Source organism: Leptodactylus fuscus, chromosome 2 (assembly GCF_031893055.1).
Source record: "Leptodactylus fuscus isolate aLepFus1 chromosome 2, aLepFus1.hap2, whole genome shotgun sequence".
NCBI lineage: Eukaryota > Metazoa > Chordata > Amphibia > Anura > Leptodactylidae > Leptodactylus > Leptodactylus fuscus.
In genome coordinates, this window is record NC_134266.1 from 12,170,244 (window position 1) to 12,193,204 (window position 22,961).

The following is a 22,961-nucleotide window of genomic DNA, read 5'->3' on the forward strand; positions in this document are numbered from 1 at the left end:
GAGGGTGCCCAAAGGTACCATTGGCACAAAAAGAGACGCCAGTATTGTGAATGGAACATAGGGGAGCAGGGGAAGCTACCAGGCCCTAGACCAGGAGGGGTCCCAAAGGTCTCTCTGCCAAATAAAATATTCTACTATTATAAATGGTACAAATTAGATGGGGCCCATTTATAGATTTTGTATTGGGGGCAAGTTTCACCTCTGGTCCAGGTGTAACATGTGTCTGGTTTTCACTGCTATATGAAGGCTAAGGTAATCAAAAAGATCAAAAAGATTCTACATTGTCCAGTCTTTGTCACCAACCATTTACTAAATTAAAAGCGAGAGGCTGCGCGAGGCCATGATAACGCATCCTGCATTGGAGCAGTAAATTTGATAAATGTGATCAATATAAATTGTGTCTTATTCAGCATATTGTCTAAAATAGACTCCCATTCCCTCCTAATGTCAGCGCCTCAATTAGTAGCCCTGTAATGTCGGTATAAATAGCAAATTTATGTCAAATTAGAAGCCGCCGTCGGGAGTTTATTTAGCTTTTATTCGCGCTAATGATCGTTCGCATGTTACAGGCTCTTACTGCAGTGCGGGGGATGGCGACGGCTATTTTTGGTGCTTTTTTAAAGGATTTTTGGTCTGTATTAGGACGATGCTGGATTGATATGTGTCCAAAAATATAAAAAAAATGATTGTATGAGTGTATAATATCTAGCGTTAGAGAGATTCCAATACCCTTATTTTGGATTTTCTAGCATTTTAATATTGTTGTGGCCTCTTTACTATATACTAAGCACAATACTGTACATTGTATATTGACGGTGCCTGGTATGGCAGTTCACTTAGACGCAGCATGTCCATAGGAATGTATGCGAGGTCTCTGCCTAAGAGAAGGATGTCGAGCTCAATATCACAGTTTTGGACAACCCTTTTAACTTTGTGGTGATATTTTTTGGGAAAAAATAGTCTTTGTCCTTTTATGAAGTTGTGACTACAAGCAGAGAGTATAAGTAGTAGGATAGGGGCAGGGAGAGAGTAAAGGTAGGCATTAGAGATGAGCGAACACTAAAATGTCCGAGGTTCGAAATCCGATTCGAACAGCCGCACACTGTTCGACTGTTCGAACGGATTTCGAACCTATTATAGTCTATGGGGGGAAATGCTCGTTTCAGGGGTACACAAAATTCGATAAAATTATACTTACTAAGTCCACGAGTGACGGTTGGGCTGGATTCTCCTTGAAGTCTTCTCCCGGCGCAGTGCCCCCGCGGCGTCTTCCGGCTGGAATTCACTCTGCCTAGGCATCGGGGCCTAGGCAAAGCCGACTGCGCATGCGCAGTTGGCTCTGCCTGGCCCGATGCCTGAGCAGAGCCGACTGCGCATGCGAGGGCATGCCCACGCATGCGCAGTCAGCTCTGCCTAGGCAGAGTGAATTCCAGCCGGAAGACGCCGCAGGGAAGCTGCACAGAGAAGACTTCTAAAGGTAAGAGAAGAACAAGCATTGATTGGCAATGTATAGCATTCTGCCAAACAACGCTGGTTCTGCATCAAACCTTAAACTTCGAGCAGCTAGTAGTGTTCGATCGAGTACGAGTATTTCGAATACCGTAGTAATCAATCGAACACCTACTCGATCGAACACTACTCGCTCATCTCTAGTAGGCATCAAAATTAGATGAATATCAATGTATATATCAACTGATATATAAGATCAAGCTGGTTAACCCTTTGTTCAGTATTCCGTTAGGAGAATCCACATAGGGAATACCGAACGCAACTGCAAGTGGTGTGCAGCGAAAGCACACGAACCCCATAGACTATAATGGGGTCCGTGTGCTGACCGCACGCTGCCCGCACGAATCATGCGGACAGGAAAGTAGATTGTGAACTACTTTCCTGTCCACATGATCCCTGTGGAGATCTGGCGGCAAGCACATGCACCCCATTATAGTCTAGGGGTCCATGTGCTTTCACTGGCACACCGCTTGTAGTGGCGTTCAGTATTCCCGGACGGAATACCAATGCAGATGTGAATGAGGCCTTACAGTCTACTCATATTTACAAACTTCATAAACATGCTGTATCAATAAGTATTTCGATGCTTTCTCTACAGATTTACCACCTCCACCATTGCCACCTCCCGCAATTAAATCCCCAACCGGACCATCCAAAGCACAACTAGACATGCGTTCTGGCATGCCGCAAAAGTATACAACTGCCGATCAAAGATTAGATAGACTGGCAGAGAGGAAAGGGGTGAACTACAGAGGGAGAGATGGAGCGGACAACAGACAGCACGCTGAGGTCCGGACAAATTCAGGAGAGAGGAGAGAATCTGTAGATCAATTAGATGGAAAGATGAAAAGAGCCAAAGCGGCAAAGAGAGATGGCACGCCAACAAAAACTCAAGGTATTGTATCAACCTTCGTCATAGTGTGTATACCCAACTTTCTTTTCTATGTTATGCATTGCCGATAGACCATGAAGGGGGGGGGGGCAATTTCAGAAGCAAAAGTAGGACTCCTAACAACCAGTCCGTTACTGTCCTCACTACACTCTCACTACAATTTTGTTGCACAATTTTCGTCAGTTTTTCTAAATATTTTCCTCCTATTATGTTTTTGCACAGAAGACATCTTACCCTATAGTAAGCCAACATTCCCTACATCAAATACCCCTCGAGATCCCAGCTCCTCTAGTTCAATGTCTTCACGAGGATCTGGTGGAAGACGGAGAACGGATCAAGCAACAGGTCGTAGAAATGCCGCAGAGATGCAGCTGTTAGGGACGTATGAAAGAACTTTCGATGAAGATGAAATAGAGGTAAGTTGCGATAGAACCCAAGTTGTAATTAGCACAACGAGGTCTACATTACAATTGATTTCTTCCGAATATAGTCAGGTTCATTGAAATTATGTTCTGGCTTACTCATTGCAACCAATTCCAAGAAGCACATGTAAGATCTTCACATTCTAAATAGGGTTCCCAAAAATCTGAACTCCAAAGAAAGACTCAAATAGATGATTAAATTAGACAAAGGGGCACAACTTGATCATGACCCTAAGACAAGCCCCTACAAAACTTGTCCAAAGTGGCATTTTTATACCTCTCCCACCTCTCCAAAAAGGGGGCATAGCGATGATGTTCAGTAGTCAGGGTCATTGACCTCATTTGTATCTCTTTTCTGGCCTAAATGATTACCGAAATTAAGCTTGGTCTAGATTTCAGTATTGGCCCAAGAACTACTAGAGTATGTGCCTAATTTAAGGGACCTGTAACTTGTCATAAAGTAGGTCAATTTTCCACCATGGTAGAATGGATGAAGTCCAACAATCAAAAGCATCCAATAAAACTTAAGTTTTAATCAAAAAAAAATATTACAATAAAAAGAGGGGATGCTGTACACAAAAAATATAACCCCTATCGTGCATGTAAAGCATCTGGCTAACGCATTTCGGAGAAACTCAACTCCTTAGTCATAGCCAGCCGATGGGACTCCTTGGTCCGTGCCTCCATCCTCTACAGACAATGGTGTGAACCAGGACGTTGACTTCCATGGAAGGTCTCGTGACTGGGCTGTGTTTTCCTTTTTGCCATTTTTCCTATTGTTGAGCCAATTCTCCACCGGCCTAGGGGTTATCAAGGTCAGCGTGGCGTACGCCAGTGTTGATAAATCGCAGCCCCATTGTTACTTTTTGTCTGTACTAAGTTCATGGCTCAGCATTAGCATAGCATTAGATAATACTGATGGATTCCATTTGGGCGTCCTCTTTTTGATCATGCTGCTGATGGAAACTTCTAGTACTCTCTTGCAAATGGTTATGTGTCCACATGAACTGTTCTGCATACAAGGTTCCAGTTTCTCTTGATGCAAATACTATATTATGGCAACATGCAAACAAAACTCTTGACAGGCAGCAATTTAACCCATCACCACCACATGTATGGTAGGCACATATAGCCTACCATGATGGTCACTTCTCATCATTCATCTCAGAACATATAGAGCCAAGAGGAAAGGTAAAAATGGACCTCTGTAGGTCAAGTGGACAATCGGCAAGGGTGGTAGATGAGTTTATAAATGCTGTATGTGGGCATGATATATTATTAATAGAGATGAGCGAGTAGTATTCGATAGAGTAGGTATTCGATCGAATACTACGGTATTCGAAATACTCGTACTCGATCGAGTACCACTCACTATTAGAATGGAAAAACTTGATGCAGAACCAGCGTTGATTGACCGAATGCTATCAATGCTGATTCTTCTACTACCTTTAGAAGTCTTCTCCGCGCTGCGTCCCCGCGGCGTCTTCCAGCTCTGAACTCACTCTGCCAGGCATCGGGCCTGGGCAGAGCCAATTGCGCATGCCCGTGCTACAAGAAAATGGCCGCTTTGACTGTAAGCGGCCATTTTCTTGTAGTGCGGGCATGCGCAGTCATCTCTGCCCAGGCCCGATGCCTAGCAGAGTGAATTCATTGCCGGAAGATGCCGCGGGGACGCTGCACGGAGAAGACTTCTCGGAGAATCCAGCCCGACCCTCACTCATGGACTTGGTAAGTTCAATTTGATCGAATGTTGCCTACCCCTGAAATGAGAGTATAATAGGATTCGATATTTGGTTCGAGTAGTCGAATATTGAGGGGCTACTCGAAACGAATATCGAGTATTTAACTACTCGCTCATCTCTAATTATTAAGAAGAGGGCCCATTGGCAAACACATTTTTGTTGGCCTAAACCCTATGGGTGCCAATGTGACCATATGATCGCATAAAGATTTGTGTTATTACTAAATCATGAAGTTATTACATAAGGAAATATTCTATACCCGACCCCGCGTAAATTAATTTTCCTCTATTATATCTTACAATGACACAATGATTTTCAGTAGACGGTCATGAACTCGTCCTTTGTGTCAAACAAAGATGAAAACTGGCCCAAAGCGGATTCCATTCTCGTCTTTTATCAGTCTGTACGGTTTAGCTTAAATGTTAGCTGATCAGTGATTAAGACCATTACAGTGATTCCAGATCACATCTTCAGTCGCCGCCACGGTGAGCACGCCACGCCGAACAGCGAACGTCTCTTTGAAATAACGTCTTTAGACTTTTGCAATTTAATTTCCTGCTTTTAAACGTTTCTCCCACTGTTCTTAATTGTCGGCATAACAGAAACGGCGGCTTAACTTAATAAATCATCGCACGCAAACACAGATCTTATCACTTCTCCTTCGTTACGAGAGCGAATGGAGTAGCCATGGGAATTGAAATATTATATTGTTTTTTTTGCAAGGGGCATGAAAATAACTCAAGGGAAAGTTGATAGAGAACATTGGTTGGAGAGACATCTACCTTCAAACCATTTTTGTGTTTTTTTTTCCAGGAAACGGAAAGTTGAAGGCAAAAAGATGGAGATGATGGAAATGCTATCAGATAGTAAATCCTTCAAGATGCCTCAAGACGAATGACGTTATGCCAGAGATGCTGTTCAGTGCAATCAGATTATACACGCTCTTTCATTTTATACCCATGATAACAGCTGAACAGAATTTTTTGCTTCATTTGTTTACACTCTCTTTGTATAAGACCACCTTGACGTTTATTTCTACCCAAAAAGCAGCACTTACCCCCCGGCACCTTCTTAACCGCTCGGCCAACATGGCAAGCTATCGCTTCTCGGGGGTGGGGTGTTGGTGCCAAGAACGCTGCTTTTGAAGAAGGTGCCAAGACGACTGGAATCTTAAGCTTGTTGCCTATCGAGCCGCTCACGTCAAGCCCTACGATGAAGCGGCGCGGAGGGTTGCTTCTCAACCACCAAAGCGCCGACGTCCATCCATAGTTTAAAACAACCACTCAGACGATGAAAAGTCCATGCACAAACGTCAAACCATTTTCACCACCGAGCATTGGGGTGCGTCGCGTGAACCAAGGATGCTTTCGTTGTCGTTCCGAATTTACTGTTCAGCAGTATTGACCTTCATCAAAAAAAAATCCAATATGGAGGTGATTTCATTGTAAATACGTACTTTTTTTTCATACGTTCCTGTGGTACTTGTCTCCCCCCCATGTCCATCCTTAAAAGTATCTTTGGTATTACATCCTATCGATTTAACGTGGAAGTCAAAGCCAGCTGGTGGTCTTGGGATACGTAAAAAAAAAAAAAAAAAAAATGAAATCTTACAGAAAATCATTTATTTTTCCATTCGACAACATTTGTAGGAAAAAAAAAGAAAAAACAAAAAGTGTAACATTTGTAATAAACACCGAGTAAGAAACTAGCTAGCGCTATTTGGTTCTTATTGATTGACGCGTCTTTACAGAGTCAATCCGTTTAATGTAAAAAATGGGGAAAAAAAAACTAAAAAAAAAAAAAAAAAAGTGCCACTTCAGGAGATTTGGTTTGATATGGTTATTTTGTAATGCACTGTTTTTTTTTGTTTTTTATGTTGGTTTTAAAAGCACAATCACTAAACTTTATTTGTAAACCATTGCAACTATTAACCTTTTTTTTATTTTTATTTTTTGAAAATTGTTGAAAAAAAAAATCATTATTATTATTATTATTATTTTTTTATGTTGGTTTTTTTTTTTTAAAATTTTGTTTAATGTTGAATTTATTGTTGGGCCGTGAATAGGATTAAAAACCTATTTTGGGTTTATCTATGTCTCCGACGATAAGCCGTGTCGTGTTTTCTATCGTTACGAGGGAAAAAACTAGATTTTTTTTTTTCCTCTAAAACGATTATTGCACATCTTCTAATGCTTATTTGTACCATACGGGGCACTTCATACACTGTATTCAGACTTGATTATGTAAAAAAAAAAATAATAAAAAAAAAAGCAATTAAATTGCATCTCGGTCGTACAAAGGCTTTGGTAAAGTAGCCGCGATGTCATTTTGTCACTGATAGTGAATGAGTCTGAGCTGGATTTCAACAAAAGGTTATGTAAGGGGGGGAGCGGACAAAAAAATTGGGCGAATGTTTAGAATTCATTATAAAAATACAAAAGGGAGAAAATTAAATAAAAATAAAAGAAAAAAAATGCATCGGCCGCGCTCGATTTTTCTGCATGTCTATTGCTTTTGTGGCGGTGAAAATGATAAAACTTAAATAGCTTGGACTTTTACATTTACAATTGATGTATTAAATAAAATTGTGAGATTCTAGAGAAAAAAATAATCATTGTACGAGAAAGTTAACACATTGTATGATTTGTCCAAGAGTTAAAAACAGGAAACCAAAATTCTGAATCCAATGAAAAGATAACTTAGACTTGGTAAATCCCCTGCCGCTGCTCCAGTGAGCCTCTCCGTCTTGTTGACTTGTCCTGTACATGAGCCCTCACCTTATTCATCTCCTGGGCCCCCCGTGCAAAATCTGTACCGGGCCCCCAACTATAGTGTATTGTTCATGGTACTGCTCTCCTCATACTGAGTAGAAACACCAAGGGGTTGACAAGGAATTTAAAATTGTTTGTCTCTCCTTAGGACTCAATCGGAGCTGAGTTGCAATACCAGCGCCTGGCCACTAGGCAGGACACAGAGCCAATTGTTTCAGACTCCTGCAGTATATAGTAGTGGAGTTGGAAATGGCCTGGTACAGCTGAGCTGTGCAGAGACTGCAGGACTAGTCAATGAGATATTTATTGCCTAGCCCAAGGATAAGCTATAAATTAAAAAAATGACTGGCTCACCCCTATAGAATCTCTGGGCCTAGTTGTGACCACACCCCCTGTAACGGGCAATTTCCATTTATGCCCCCGATCTCAGTAGGCAACAACAATTATGGTTACAACTTTAAGGGCTCGTTCAAACTGAGTTTTTTGGCAGTGGATTTTGACACGGAATCCGATGCCAAAACCAATTCCCAATGGGAGCCGCTTGCTTCTTTTTTGCAGTAGCTAGTAGCGGAAAAAGGAAGTGAGATAACCCTTCCTGACCCGGATTCAGCCGTGGTGTCCGGGGCACGAGGCCATTCATTTGGGCCTGATCGGAGGCGAAATGCCGGTGCAGTGCACCAGCATCCCGTTGCGGCTAGCCACAAACAACGTTCACACGTAGAATGCAAATTCTCCTGTGTGTACATGTGTGGCGTATTAATACTGCAAGACAAGTGGAGACGGCTCGAGAGCCAACGGGGAATTTATATAACAATTTTTTTTCACTTTTTATTTTACCATAAAAAACAAACAAACCTGTAAATCAAAAAGTTATAAATTTTATGTAAACTTATGTAAGTTTACATCTAAAAATGTAATTAAGTTGTAAGATAAATGAAGAAGCTTTAAAAATTGTATATTTGGTAATGTCTTATATAGTTTGGAAGTCGGCAACTTTTTGATAAGAATTTTTCTGACGACAATTACTAAGATTTCTGTTTTTTTCTTCTCATTCTTATTTAAGGCTCTCTTCACACTAGCGCTATGTTTCCAATGCAGTGTCAATGTTTCATCGGATAACAAGATCTCCATTTTCTATTCTTACCGCCAGACGCCATATAAATTCAATGGGTTCATACCATTTACCGTATATGGTGGTGTGAAAAGAGTCTATAAAGTAAAAATTCCCAACTTTAAACTTTTGGGTTTTTTTTTCTTCATCCGCTGAGCTTATTTCTATTTTTGGTGTTTTGACTTCATCCAGATATTTTCTGAATTACTTTTGGAGAATTCCAGAAAACAGCAAAAAAACATCAAAGCCTTTACCCAGCTGCAAAGAGAACGACCATGTTAGTTGGCCTATAACTGGAATTTTATTTCGTGTCGAAAAATTTAATTTTTCTAATGTCTTTTCTAATCCAAAACCATCTGTTATTCCAAGACAAAAAAAAAAAAAGTTGAGTTCCCCGCTCATCCTAAAGTCTAGCCAACACGGCCTCCTCCGCGGTGACCTATGGTACAAATAAGACAACTATCTAATACTTGTTTCTTGGTACAAAGTATCAACTAGATCCAGTTGACTATTTTTGGATTTGCGTCGGATGAAACATCCGATGGAAACTTTTTGTCTCTGGTTTATATTCTGTACCTTGTCATTGGTGCTAATACATAATTCTATCCTATTCCTCAACATGGCGGCCTTAAGGTCCCGATGAACCGGCTATAACATGTTCTACTTGGTTATTTTGTTCTTCATTTGAAACGAGAAAGCGAGACTCTGAAAGATGATTGTAAGGGATCAAACCATGTGATTAATGTTTTTGTTATTCTTCATTTTAAGAAAACATCTTATTTTTAGCCATAATTTTTTTTTTTTTTTGCATACTGAGGATCAGATAATCCAAAAACATAATTTTTTTTTTTGTCACGTTATTTATTAAAACTGTTCTCAAGTATGTTCTTCGTGTACTGTTGTTTTCTTTTTTCGTTTTACCATGAAATCTGGTCCGGTCGTTACACGGCTGTTTTACGCAAAGGTTTTGTTTTAGTTGTTAACCTCTCAATAAATCCCGATGACGTTCTGCTTATCTTTGTGTGGGAATATCCGGTTATTGAAAAGAAATAGAGGTTGTTCTTGGAAATATCTTTTTAACAGTAGTGAGTAGAGATGAGCAAGTAGCAGTGGCGTAACTAGGAATGGCGGGGCCCCGTGGCGAACTTTTGACATGTCCCCCACCGACCAACCCCCTCCTCCGCATTCCTCCGCGTTCTATTATGCCCCATAGTGGCTCATCCACACAGTATTATCCCCCATAGTGGCCCCTTCACACAGTATTATGTCCCATAGTGTCCCCTGCACACAGTATTATCCCCCATAGTGGCCTCTGCACACAGTATTATCCCCCATAGTGGCCCCTGCACACAGTATTATCCCTCATAGTGGCACCAGTACACAGTGTTATCCCCAACAGTAGCCCCTGCACACAGTATTATCCCCCCATAGTGGCCCCTGCACACAGTATTATCCCCCATAGTGGCCCCTGCACACAGTATTATCCCCCATAGTGGCCCCTGCACACAGTATTATCCCCCATAGTGGCCCCTGCACACAGTATTATGTCCCATAGTGGCCCCTGCACACAGTATTATGTCCCATAGTGTCCCCTGCACACAGTATTATGTCCCATAGTGTCCCCTGCACACAGTATTATCCCCCATAGTGGCCCCTGCACACAGTATTATGTCCCATAGTGTCCCCTGCACACAGTATTATGTCCCATAGTGTCCCCTGCACACAGTATTATCCCCCATAGTGGCACCAGTACACAGTATTATCTCCCATAGTGGCCCCTGCACACAGTATTATCCCCCATAGTGGCCCCTGCACACAGTATTATCCCCCATAGTGGCCCCTGCACACAGTATTATGCCCCATAGTGGCCCCTGCACACAGTATTATGTCCCACTGTGGACACTCATAAACAATTATTATACTCGGGGGTCTTTTCAGACGCCAGAGTATAATAATCGGAGACCCGGGGGAATAAAAACATAAAAAACTACTGTTTCTTACCTGTCCCCGGCTCCTACACTGTCTTCTCCACTGTCGGCCTTCTTCAATGACGTCGGACGTCACATGACCCGGGACGCAGGCCGGGTTCATGTGACGTCAGAGACATCAGTCACCTAGGAAGGAGGCCTTGGAGAGGTAAGTAACAGTGTTCTTTTATGTTTCTTACCTCTCCCGCTCGGCCAATCATTATACTTGGGGGTCTGAAAAGACCCCCGAGTATAATGATAGCAGCGGTAGCGGCTGTCACCGGGCCCCTAATGTCCCGGGCCCTGAGGGAGCTGCCTCTGCTGTTATGGCGGTAGTTACGCCACTGATGAGTAGTACTCGATCAAGTAGGTATTCGATATACAGTGTATAGCATTCGGCCAATCAATGCTGGTTCTTTTCTTACCTTTAGAAGTCTTCTCCGCGCCGCATCCCCCGCGTCATCTTCCGGCTTTGAATTGACTTTGCTTAGGCATCGGGCCTAGGCAGAGCCGACCGCGCTATGAGAAAATGGCAGCTTACACTTTAAGTGGCCATTTTCTTGTAGCGCGGGCATGCACAGTTGGCTATGCCTAGGCCCGATGCCTAAGCAAAGTGAATTCAAAGCCGGAAGATGACGCGGGGATGCTGGGCGGGGAGAAGAATCCAGCCCGACCCTGGAATTGGTAAGTACAATTTGATCGAATGTTGCCTACCTCTGCAATGAGCATTTTTCCCCCATAGACTATAATAGGGTTCAATATTCGATTCGAGCAGTTGAATACTGAGGACTACTCGAATCGAATATCGAATAGTAAACTATTCGCTCCTCTCTAGCAGCGAGGAGTCGCCAGATCGTACAGATAGGTGGACTTTACTGCGGTCAATTATGTATTGGATCTACCTTAACGAAACCTATTACCCAGGCTACACATCACCGGGGAAGGAGGAATGTTAATTATAAGACCCCGAGAGCCGGGTAAGTCCATGGTGAAAGATAAACTACATCCCTTTGCAACATATAGTTGAGTCCACATCAAAAAGAATCTGGAATCTATTGTCAGGAATACAAAAATTGTCCATCGAAAATTTTAGAATTTCCGTTTTTGGTTTTCTCTGTATTCAGAAATGCGACAAAATCCCGGGTTACCATAGATACTCTGCTTGACAGCTTCAACCTATTACAGTCGATGGAGTTGTCAGACGACGTGTTCCTAGTAACCAGTCTATCTCATATTAATTACTCATCCTATTAACTCCAAACTGGCAATGGACTGAAGGCAGACATAGAAAACGTACAGAATGTGTAAGTGAGAAACCTCAAACTATAAGGAGAAAAATTGGGAGACGATCAGTCACCGATAGAGCCAATTAAATTTGATGACCTAGAACAATGCCCTGATCATTGACGGAGCCACAGAATACTCTGGTAAGGTCGGACACACTGGATATGTTGAAATATTTTTACTTTTTAGTGTCTTTTTGTTACAATGTTTTTTCCTTTTAGAATGGCAAAGGAGGCAAAACCAGATTTCTACCACTTGCTCCCCATGTGCGGTGTTTTTGGCGCTTACATTATAGGCAAGACTGCCGGTGAAATTTTGGGATTTAGAAATAGGTCTCGCTTTGAAACTATGGCAAAAAGTAACTTCTCGTTCATATCTGCGTTTGGTAATCTGTTCGGGGAATCTGCATGGGGAACCCTCGCGAACGGAATACTAAATGCATTGGCAAGCGGTGTGCAATGAAAGCGCACGGACCCCATAGACTATAATGGGGTCCGTGTGCTCTCCGTGCGCTGCTGGCACGAGTCATGTGGGAAGGGAAGTAGATCACAAAATACTTTTCTGTCCACATGGACCCCACTATAGACTATGGGGTCCGTGTGCTTTCACTGCACACCACTTGCCAAAGCGTTTGCTATTCCGTTTGGGAGGGTCCCCATGCGGATTCCCCGAATGGTTTACCAAATGCAGATGTGAACGAGGGGTAACTCTGTTCACAACCACTCCTGCTTGAGTAATATGAATCACAAAAAGGAGCAGGTGGCCACAGTGAGAAAAAAATAACAAGAAGGCTGCACTCCTTTAGTGGAACCAGTAGGGTTGGTTATGGGATGGCAACCAACCCCAGTACTAAATGGCCACAGTGAGGAAAAAAATAACAAGGCCACGTTCTTGTAGTGGAACCAGTAGGGTTGTTGAAGGGATGGCAACCAACCACGTGGTTGCAATACTCTGCTTGTGGTCTACATGTGTATTTTTTACCAGTGGCCTTAGGTCATCAGAACACCTGTAGCATCTCCAGCACGCAGCTGCAGAACCCTGCTTGAGTTTTTGGATTGGAGGAAGGGGTACGCCTTGCATGACGTGTAATTCCCCCGAAACTTGTAGCCATAGCAATAAAATTCACGTTTTATTCAAACACCACAAGCACATCGCCTGTTGTGATTTCAAGTGGAAGTGCGCATCCTGGCATTTTGGGGAAACCTTTTCCTTGTCATGCCGTGTCACAAAGTGGCCTGAAGACGCAGATGAGCAATCTGACAGTGAAGCTCCCCTGACCATTTTGATTCTACAATAAATCACCTGTTTCTCTTTGGAAACTATCAGAACACTGCAAGTTCTGGACCTTCTATTCTTCAAAGGGTCCATTCACACGAAGGAATTTTCCTCCGTGTGAATGGACCCTAAAGCTTCACTACATAGTTGTTGTTTTTTTATAATTCAGTGGGCTATTTTGGATCTACAAATATACCAAAGTGAAAAAAAACCCTGAAATCCTAGAAAGATAAATCCCCATCACTGCTAAAAAGACTGCAGAAAGAAACGAAGCGCAAAAAATGTAGGGAAAATTCCCACTTTTTTTTTTAAATATAAATTGATGTGGAATACACGGCCTTTCTAAATTTTAAAGTTTTGCATTAGTTAGAAAGTTTTTCTGGACAAAAATGTTGATGAGCTATCTCAAGGATAGGACAGTAATATCAGATCTGCACTGGGCACTGCCCTGCCCTGCACCGCACTGGGTACACCCATCCATCACAGAGTGCACTCTGCTCTCCTAATTCCATCCAGGAGAATAGATTTGCATATTTTTTACCCATAATCCCTAGCGGAGCAGGAATGACTTGTAAGTCTCTGTACTGCCTATGTAGGCACACTCCCTGATGTGGACGAGTGTCCCCAAACCCTATTCTAAGCAGGTGATACACAGAGAGTTGGGCAGGAAGCAGACAACTGAGCTGCAGTAACCTGATCCGACCAATATAGAACAGAGCTGTCTGCTTCCTGCCCCATTGTCTGCTGAGAACAACTGATCACAGTGATGGGCGTCTCATTCCTGCTGATCTGATGTTGATAACATGTCCGTAAGATAACAGATGCTTGGTTATTAAGGGTTGAAGTCCATATTTTCAATTGTAAAATACTTTCTCACTTCGGTGTATGTAGCTTTACTACATTAACTCTTCCTTAAAGGGATTCAAACAATAAAATGCCATTTTTTTTCTCCCTAACATGTAGGAATAGCCTTAAGAAAGGCTATTCTTTTCCTACCTTTAGATGTCTTCTTTGTGCCACAGTTTAGTATAAATTCTGGTTTTCTTCTGTATGAGTTCTCTCACAGCACTGGGGGCGGTCCCCAGCACTCAAACAGCACTGGAGGTATCCCCAATGCTGTGAGAGAAATCTCCAGCGCCACCTCTATCTTCGCCTGGAACAGCATCTCTCCGCGTCTTCTTCCGGCGCTGGCTTCTAGGCATGCGCAGTCGGCTCTGCCATTGGGACTCAGGAAGAGCCGACTGCGCATGCCCGCGGCCATTTTTTTGTAGCTGCTTACACAAGCGTACTGTGCATGCGCATTATGTTCTTCTAGTTCTAAGGAGTACAGAGCATATTGAGCATGCGCATTCCCAGTACACTCGCGTAAGCATCCACAAAAAAACGCGTCGGGCATGCGCAGCTGGCTCTTATTGAGGCCCAATGGCAATGCTGACTGTGCATACCTAGAAGTTTGAAGCCCAGCGCCGGAAGAAGACATGAAGAGAGGCATTCCAGACGAAGGTAGAGGCGTCGCTGGAGATTTTTCTCATAGCATTGGGGACGCCCCCAGTGCTGTGAGAGAACTCATTTGCATACAGAAGAAAACCGGGATTTCTACTGAATGGTGACGCGGAGAAGACATCTAAGGGCTCGTTCACACAGTGTAACGTGCCGCGTGATGTGGCACGCGTACGCCGCGTGACCCTTTGCGTGCCGTACACGCTCCCATTCATTTCAATGGGAGCGGGGATCGTATGCGCCGCGCTAGTTTGCGGCCGTGCATTTATTCACGGCCGCAAACTAGCGCGGCGCATACGATCCCCGCTCCCATTGAAATGAATGGGAGCGTGTACGGCACGCAAAGGGTCACGCGGCGTACGCGTGCCACATCACGCGGCACGTTACACCGTGTGAACGAGCCCTAAAGGTAGGAGAAGAATAGGCTTTCTTAAGGCTATTCCTACGAGTTAGGGAGAAAAAATGCCATTATAATGATTGAATCCCTTTAAATTGTGATACATACATATGTAAGAATATAAACAAACATACAGTTGTTCTTGTAAACCTTAAGGCCAGAGACCCATGTAGTGTAAACGCTGTGATTCTGCAGCAAAAACCGTAGTATTTTACAACACCTGCAAAGTATATGGGATTCTGGCTAATCCCACCCACACATTGCAGAAAATAATTTGCAGCAGAAGTGTTACGATTTGAAAAACACTCATGTCTTTACAAATCATAGGATGTGATTTCCTTATAAATATAATGGAAGCAGAAAGGCTACAGAGGAAACTGTGTACTTTCTGTGAAAAACCATGATACCTTTCCACCACGGTTTTCCCCACAGTGCTCTTTGGCTGTGACTCACTACATGAGGCTTAAATGGTTTTCCTATGAACGTAACCAGATTAAAATTTGTAAACAAATTCATGTTAAATATTTTTGCAATTATAAATCATGAAAAATTAGAGGAATTTTAAAGATTTTCTCAAACCATCTCAGTGGTGACATCTTTTTTCTTGACTTGTTGGCAATGGATATGATCATGAATGCAGGACTATATTTCCCTATTGTGATAACCCGACTACAATAAGGACATCATGGCTGGTTATCAGGAGGACACTACATGTATGAGAAGACAACCAGACCACAATAAGGACATCATGGCTGGTTATCAGGAGGACACTACATGTATGAGAAGATAACCTGACCACAATAAGGACATCATGGCTGGTTATCAGGAGGACACTAAATGTATGAGAAGACAACCAGACCACAATAAGGACATCATGGCTGGTTATCAGGAGGACACTACATGTATGAGAAGATAACCCGACCACAATAAGGACATTATGGCTAGTTATCAGGAGGGACACTACATATATGAGAAGATAACCCGACCACAATAAGGACATCATGGCTGGTTATCAGGAGGACACTACATGTATGAGAAGATAACCAGACCACAATAAGGACATTATGGCTAGTTATCAGGAGGGACACTACATATATGAGAAGATAACCCGACCACAATAAGGACATCATGGCTAGTTATCAGGAGGACACTACATGTATGAGAAGATAACCTAACCACAATAAGGACATCATGGCTGGTTATCAGGAGGACACTACATGTATGAGAAGACAACCAGACCACAATAAGGACATCATGGCTGGTTATCAGGAGGACACTACATGTATGAGAAGATAACCAGACCACAATAAGGACATTATGGCTAGTTATCAGGAGGGACACTACATGTATGAGAAGATAACCAGACCACAATAAGGACATCATGGCTAGTTATCAGGAGGACACTAAATGTATGAGAAGATAACCTAACCACAATAAGGACATCATGATTGGTTATCAGGAGGACACTACATGTATGAGAAGATAACCTGACCACAATAAGGACATCATGGCTGGTTATCAGGAGGACACTACATGTATGAGAAGATAACCTGACCACAATAAGGACATCATGATTGGTTATCAGGAGGACACTACATGTATGAGAAGATAACCCGACCACAATAAGGACATCATGGCTGGTTATCAGGAGGACACTACATGTATGAGAAGACAACCAGACCACAATAAGGACATCATGGCTGGTTATCAGGAGGACACTACATGTATGAGAAGATAATCTGACCACAATAAGGACATCATGGCTGGTTATCAGGAGGACACTACATGTATGAGAAGATAACCTGACCACAATAAGGACATCATAGCTGGTTATCAGGAGGACACTACATGTATGAGAAGATAACCTGACCACAATAAGGACATCATGGCTGGTTATCAGGAGGACACTACATGTATGAGAAGATAATCTGACCACAATAAGGACATCATGGCTGGTTATCAGGAGGACACTACATGTATGAGAAGATAACCTGACCACAATAAGGACATCATGGCTGGTTATCAGGAGGACACCACATGTATGAGAAGATAACCTGACCACAATAAGGACATCATGGCTGGTTATCAGGAGGACACTACATGTATGAGAAGATAACCCGACCACAATAAGGACATCATGGCTGGTTATCAGGAGGGGACACTACATGTATGAGAAGATAACCTGACCACAATAAGGACATCATGGCTGGTTATCAGGAGGACACTACATGTATGAGAAGATAATCTGACCACAATAAGGACATCATGGCTGGTTATCAGGAGGACACTACATGTATGAGAAGATAACCTGGACACAATAAGGACATCATGGCTGGATTTATGACAAATCCCCGAAAGTTCATGGTCATATCCACACATCCATCGACACAGTCTGTCCGGACAATAAATGTCACTATTAAAATGGTTAGAGAAACTCTTCAAAACTTTGCAAAATTTAAAATTTTTAATATTTTCAAACATGCTTAACGTTTAATTGTCTACAAATTTAAGCGTGATGAAGATTACGAGAAAACCCCTTTAAGTTGACAGCAAAAGGACAAATCCTCTAACCTAGGTAAAGTATGTGACTGCTGAGAAGCCTGAGCTTAATCCAATGATCCCTGGAAAGCCCCTTTAATGGGTAGAACAAAATATTCCATTGAAATGATTTTTACTCCACTCTGAAAACAATGTAATATCCTTCTAGAGCAACAGTAATGTAACAACGCTAAGCGAGCGTTCCAGCCCGCATAAGATGAAGAAAGCACTTAGACAAATACAGTCATTCCGAGCACAACTTATGAGCAGGGCGCTATAGTAAAGAGACTAACTACCGTATACATTCAGCAATTTTCTTGTCTTATTTCCTTGACTTTTACACAGTGGAAATAGCTTGAGCATTTTCTTTCCTACGTGTTAAGTACACAATTAAATTGCATCGTAGTTATTTTTTCCAGAAAAGCGCTAAAAAGTGACTTTAAGTATAAGAACGGTTTTCCCAAAGGGTTGCGATAATCAGTATTCGGTGCAGCACAGACCTCCATAAGACAAGGTGCACACTTAGCTGGATTTTACACATCACATGCAAATGCAATTCTGCTCGTAGCGGAGTATAAAAAGTGCCGAAAAATGGCAAAGCTTTTAAGAGAAATAATAAACAACGCATTACTGTAATTCTTCAGCGCTTTGTGGTCACGTGATATGTTTACCAATGTACATAATAAGGGGGATGCTATATATGGACTTAAAGGGGTTTTTCAGGGGTATAACCAGATCGATGGGGGTCCAAATCCTGACAACCCCACTAGAGATGAGTGAGTAGTACTCGATCGAGTAGGTATTCGATTGAATACTACGGTATTCAAAATACTCGTACTCGATCAAGTACCACTCGCTATTCGAATGTAAAAGTTTGACGCAGAACCAGCATTGATTGGCCGAATGCTATACAGTCGGCCAATCAACGCTGGTTCTTCTCCTACCTTTAGAAGTCTTCTCCGTGCAGCTTCCCCGCGGCGTCTGAATTCACTCTGCCAGGCATTGGGCCTGCGCAGAGCCGACTGCGCATGTACGCTTGTAGTGCTGACATGCGCAGTCGGCTCTGCCCAGGCCCGATGTCTGGCAGAGTGAATTCAGAGCCTGAAGATGCCGTGGGGATGCTGCAAGGAGAAGACTTCTCGGAGGATCCAGCCCGACCCTCACTCGTGGACTTGGTAAGTATAATTTGATCGAACGTTGCCTACCCCTGAAACGAGCATTTTCCCCCCATAGAGTATAATAGGGTTCAATATTCGATTCGAATAGTCAAATATTGAGGGGCTACTCGAAACGAATATCGAACCTCGGACATTTTACTGTTTGCTCATCTCTACACCTCACCAATCAGCCGCTGATACACAGAGAGTGGAACTGGAAGCAGAGAGTGCTGTGCTCTGTGTAGTCACGCTTACAGAGGAAACATGTTTTTAAGAATTTTTGTATAAGGAAAATGTTTGTTTTTGTACCGTGTTAGCCTGTGGGTAGGAAATATTAAAAAAAACAAAAGAAAACTTGATAGTCTTCAGTAGATGATACCTTTTTTAATGGCTAGCTCATAATGATGACAGATTATAACGTTTCGATGCTCTCTGCTTCTTCTTCAGATATAACTAAAAACAATTTCTGAAGACTGCATATTTACAGTCCTATGAAAAAGTTTGGGCACCCCTATTAATCTTAATCATTTTTAGTTCTAAATATTTTGGTGTTTGCAGCAGCCATTTCAGTTTGATATATCTAATAACTGATGGACACAGTAATATTTCAGGATTGAAATGAGGTTTATTGTACTAACAGAAAATGCGCAATATGCATTAAACCAAAATTTGACTGGTGCAAAAATATGGGCACCTCAACAGAAAAGTGACATTAATATTTAGTAGATCCTCCTTTTGCAAAGATAACAGCCTCTAGTCGCTTCCTGTAGCTTTTAATCAGTTCCTGGATCCTGGATGAAGGTATTTTGGACCATTTCTTTCTACAAAACAATTCAAGTTCAGTTAAGTTTGATGGTCGCCGAACATGGACAGTCCGCTCTCAAATGATCTGAAAACAAAGATTGTTCAACATAGTTGTTCAGGGGAAGGATACAAAACGTTGTCTCAGAGATTTAACCTGTCAGTTTCCACTGTGAGGAACATAGTAAGGAAATGGAAGACCACAGGGACAGTTCTTGTTAAGCCCAGAAGTGGCAGGCCAAGAAAAATATCAGAAAGGCAGAGAAGAAGAATGATGAGAACAGTCAAGGACAATCCACAGACACCTCCAAAGAGCTGCAGCATCATCTTGCTGCAGATGGTGTCACTGTGCATCGGTCAACTATACAGCGCACTTTGCACAAATAGAAGCTGTATGGGAGAGTGATGAGAAAGAAGCCGTTTCTGCACGTACGCCACAAATAGAGTTGCCTGAGGTATGAAAAAGCACATTTGGACAAGGCAGCTTCATTTTGGAAACAAAAATTGAGTTGTTTGGCTATAAAAAAAAAGGCGTTATGCATGGCGTCCAAAAAGAAACAGCATTCAAAGAAAAACACTTGCTACCCACTGTAAAATTTGGTGGAGGTTCCATCATGCTTTGGGGCTGTGTGGCCAATGCCGGCATCGGGAATCTTGTTAAAGTTGAGAGTCGCATGGATTCCACTCAGTATCAGCAGATTCTTGAGAATAATGTTCAAGAATCAGTGACGAAGTTGAAGTTACGCCGGGGATGGATATTTCAGCAAGACAATGATCCAAAACACCGCTCCAAATCCTCAGGCATTCATGCAGAGGAACAATTACAATGTTCTGGAATGGCCATCCCAGTCCCCAGACCTGAATATCATTGAACATCTGTGGGATGATTTGAAGCGGGCTGTCCATGCTCGGCGACCATCTAACTTAACTGAACTTGAATTGTTTGTCCAAAATACCTTTATCCAGAATCCAGGAACTGATTAAAAGCTACAGGAAGCGACTAGAGGCTGTTATCTTTGCAAAAGGAGGATCTACTAAATATTAATGTCACTTTTCTGTTGAGGTGCCCATACTTTTGCACCGGTCACATTTTGGTTTAATGCATATTGCACATTTTCTGTTAGTACAATAAACCTCATTTCAATCCTGAAATATTACTGTGTCCATCAGTTATTAGATATATCAAACTGAAATGGCTGCTGCAAACACCAAAATATTTAGAACTAAAAATGATTAAGATTAATAGGGGTGCCCAAACTTTTTCATAGGACTGTATGTACAACAGAAAACACAATGCAATAAAGGCAACAAAAAAAGTAAATCCAATAACAATAACCATAAATAATGTCAAACGACAGGATCACTTATAAATAAAAATATAAATTTTATTATGCCATATAAAATAAAATAACAATAATAATAATAATAATAATAATAATAATAATATAATAAATATTGGAAGGACCAAATAGACCAATGATACCATAAAATGGGAGGCTACAATGTTATAGTATATCAATAGTGCACTCAGCAAGGTCAAATATATGACATGTGCAAACCACAATGAAAAACTATATGTAACAGAGTGTTACACAGTAACATAACAACCAGTAATGAAGAGAAGTGCATAACATGTAAATTGAATCAATGTAACACCAACATGGCCGTCAGGACGAAGCCAGGAAGTGGCGAAACGCGCGTCAGGCGCTCCATAATTGGGTAGGCTCAATAGTATCTTTTCATTACAGGTCTCTATGCTTGGTCTCTTACACTTTTCATGTTGGTGTTACATTGATTCAATTTACATGTTATGCACTTCTCTTCATTACTGGTTGTTATGTTACTGTGTAACACTCTGTTACATATAGTTTTTCATTGTGGTTTGCACATGCCATATATTTGACCTTGCTGAGTGCACTATTGATATACTATAACATTGTAGCCTCCCATTTTATGGTATCTTTATGTACAACAGGACACATAGGGATAGAATTTTAGGAGGGAAGAGGGGGAAGAGGCTTATTGGTATGTACATGTAAACAAATCCACAGTTCTCAGGTTCTTATCAGTTCAGAGTGTCTTTATGCCTGTCTCAGGTCAGTAATTTCTGTAGAATGCCATGAACTCATGTGAAAGGTTCATTCCATTCTCCAGAGTGTTAAATAAAGTCATGCACTTGTACTCATAAATCCACCTGTTCTTCTTGGATTTAAAAGAAGCTCAGAAAAAGAATGAACGCACGTCACCATACAATTAGAGAACAAAGAATGGACCTTCCTGTGTCAAAACATTTCTGCAACAAAGATCATAATAACAGTTACTGTACAACCTGTGCAATCTGCCTTTACTAAAGACTTGGATGCCTTATACAACCCCCTTTCTTTCCCTGTTGCTACATTGAGTACCAAGAGAAGAGAGGAGAAGAATGGAGAGATAATTCCAAATAGGATCACCTCTCTCTCTAGCTAGATCTCCCTATATCACTCTATAGTCCTATCTCTCTCTATCACTCTTCCTGTCTCCCTATATAATTCCTATCTCTCTATCTATATCTCCCTATCTCTCTATATTCTTATCTCTCATTCTATCTAGATCTCCCTATCTCCTTCTATATTCCTATCTCTCTCCCTCCCTCCGTATCTCTCTCTACCTCTCTTCTATCTCTCTCTATATTCCCATCTCTCTATCTAGATCTCCCTATCTCTTTTTATATTCCTATCTCTCTCTACCTCTCTTCTTATCTCTCTCTATTCCTATCTCTCTCTATATTCCTATCTCTCTATCTAGATCTCCCTATCTCTTTTTATATTCCTATCTCTCTCTACCTCTCTTCTTATCTCTCTCTATTCCTACCTTTCTCTATATTCCTATTTCTCTCTCTAGTCCTATCTATCTCTATCTCTTTTCCTATCCCTCTCTATGTTCCTATCTCTCTATAGTCCTATCTCTCTCTACCTCTCTTCTTATCTCTCTCTCTCTATTCCTATCTCTCTCTAGTCCTATCTATCTCTATCTCTTTTCCTATCCCTCTCTATATTCCTATCTCTCTATAGTCCTATCTCTCTCTACCTCTCTTCTTATCTCTCTCTCTCTATGTTCCTATCTCTCTATAGTCCTATCTCTCTCTACCTCTCTTCTTATCTCTCTCTCTCTATTCCTATCTCTCTCTAGTCCTATCTATCTCTATCTCTTTTCCTATCCCTCTCTATATTCCTATCTCTCTATAGTCCTATCTCTCTCTACCTCTCTTCTTATCTCTCTCTCTCTATATTCCTATCTCTCTATAGTCCTATCTCTCTCTACCTCTCTTCCTATCTCTCTCTATTCATACCTCTCTCTATATTCCTATCTCTCTATAGTCCTATCTCTCTCTACCTCTCTTCCTATCTCTCTCTATTCCTACCTCTCTCTATATTCCTATCTCTCTCTACTTCTCTTCCTATCTCTCTCTATTCCTACCTCTCTCTGTATTCCTATCTCTCTCTCTATTCCTATCTCTCTCCCCATCTATAGTAGTGCTCCATTAACAGGATCTATGTCAACAGCTGTACAACTCACGAGATCTCTGACTCGCCCCCTGCCTCGCTGTAGTGCC

General features: G+C 41.8%; 1 protein-coding gene across 1 annotated transcript in view; it reads left to right on the top strand.

Moving 5' to 3' along the window:
* The window catches only part of ROBO1 (roundabout guidance receptor 1), an 893,061-nt gene extending 887,426 nt beyond the window's left edge, over positions 1 to 5,635 (top strand). The window contains exons 29-31 of the mRNA XM_075263408.1: positions 2,108 to 2,404; positions 2,624 to 2,817; positions 5,379 to 5,635. Coding sequence (XP_075119509.1) covers positions 2,108 to 2,404; positions 2,624 to 2,817; positions 5,379 to 5,393 — 506 coding nt within the window. The 3' untranslated portion in view covers positions 5,394 to 5,635. The remainder of the gene's footprint in view (positions 1 to 2,107; positions 2,405 to 2,623; positions 2,818 to 5,378) is intronic.
* Positions 5,636 to 22,961: the final 17,326 nt, after the last annotated feature.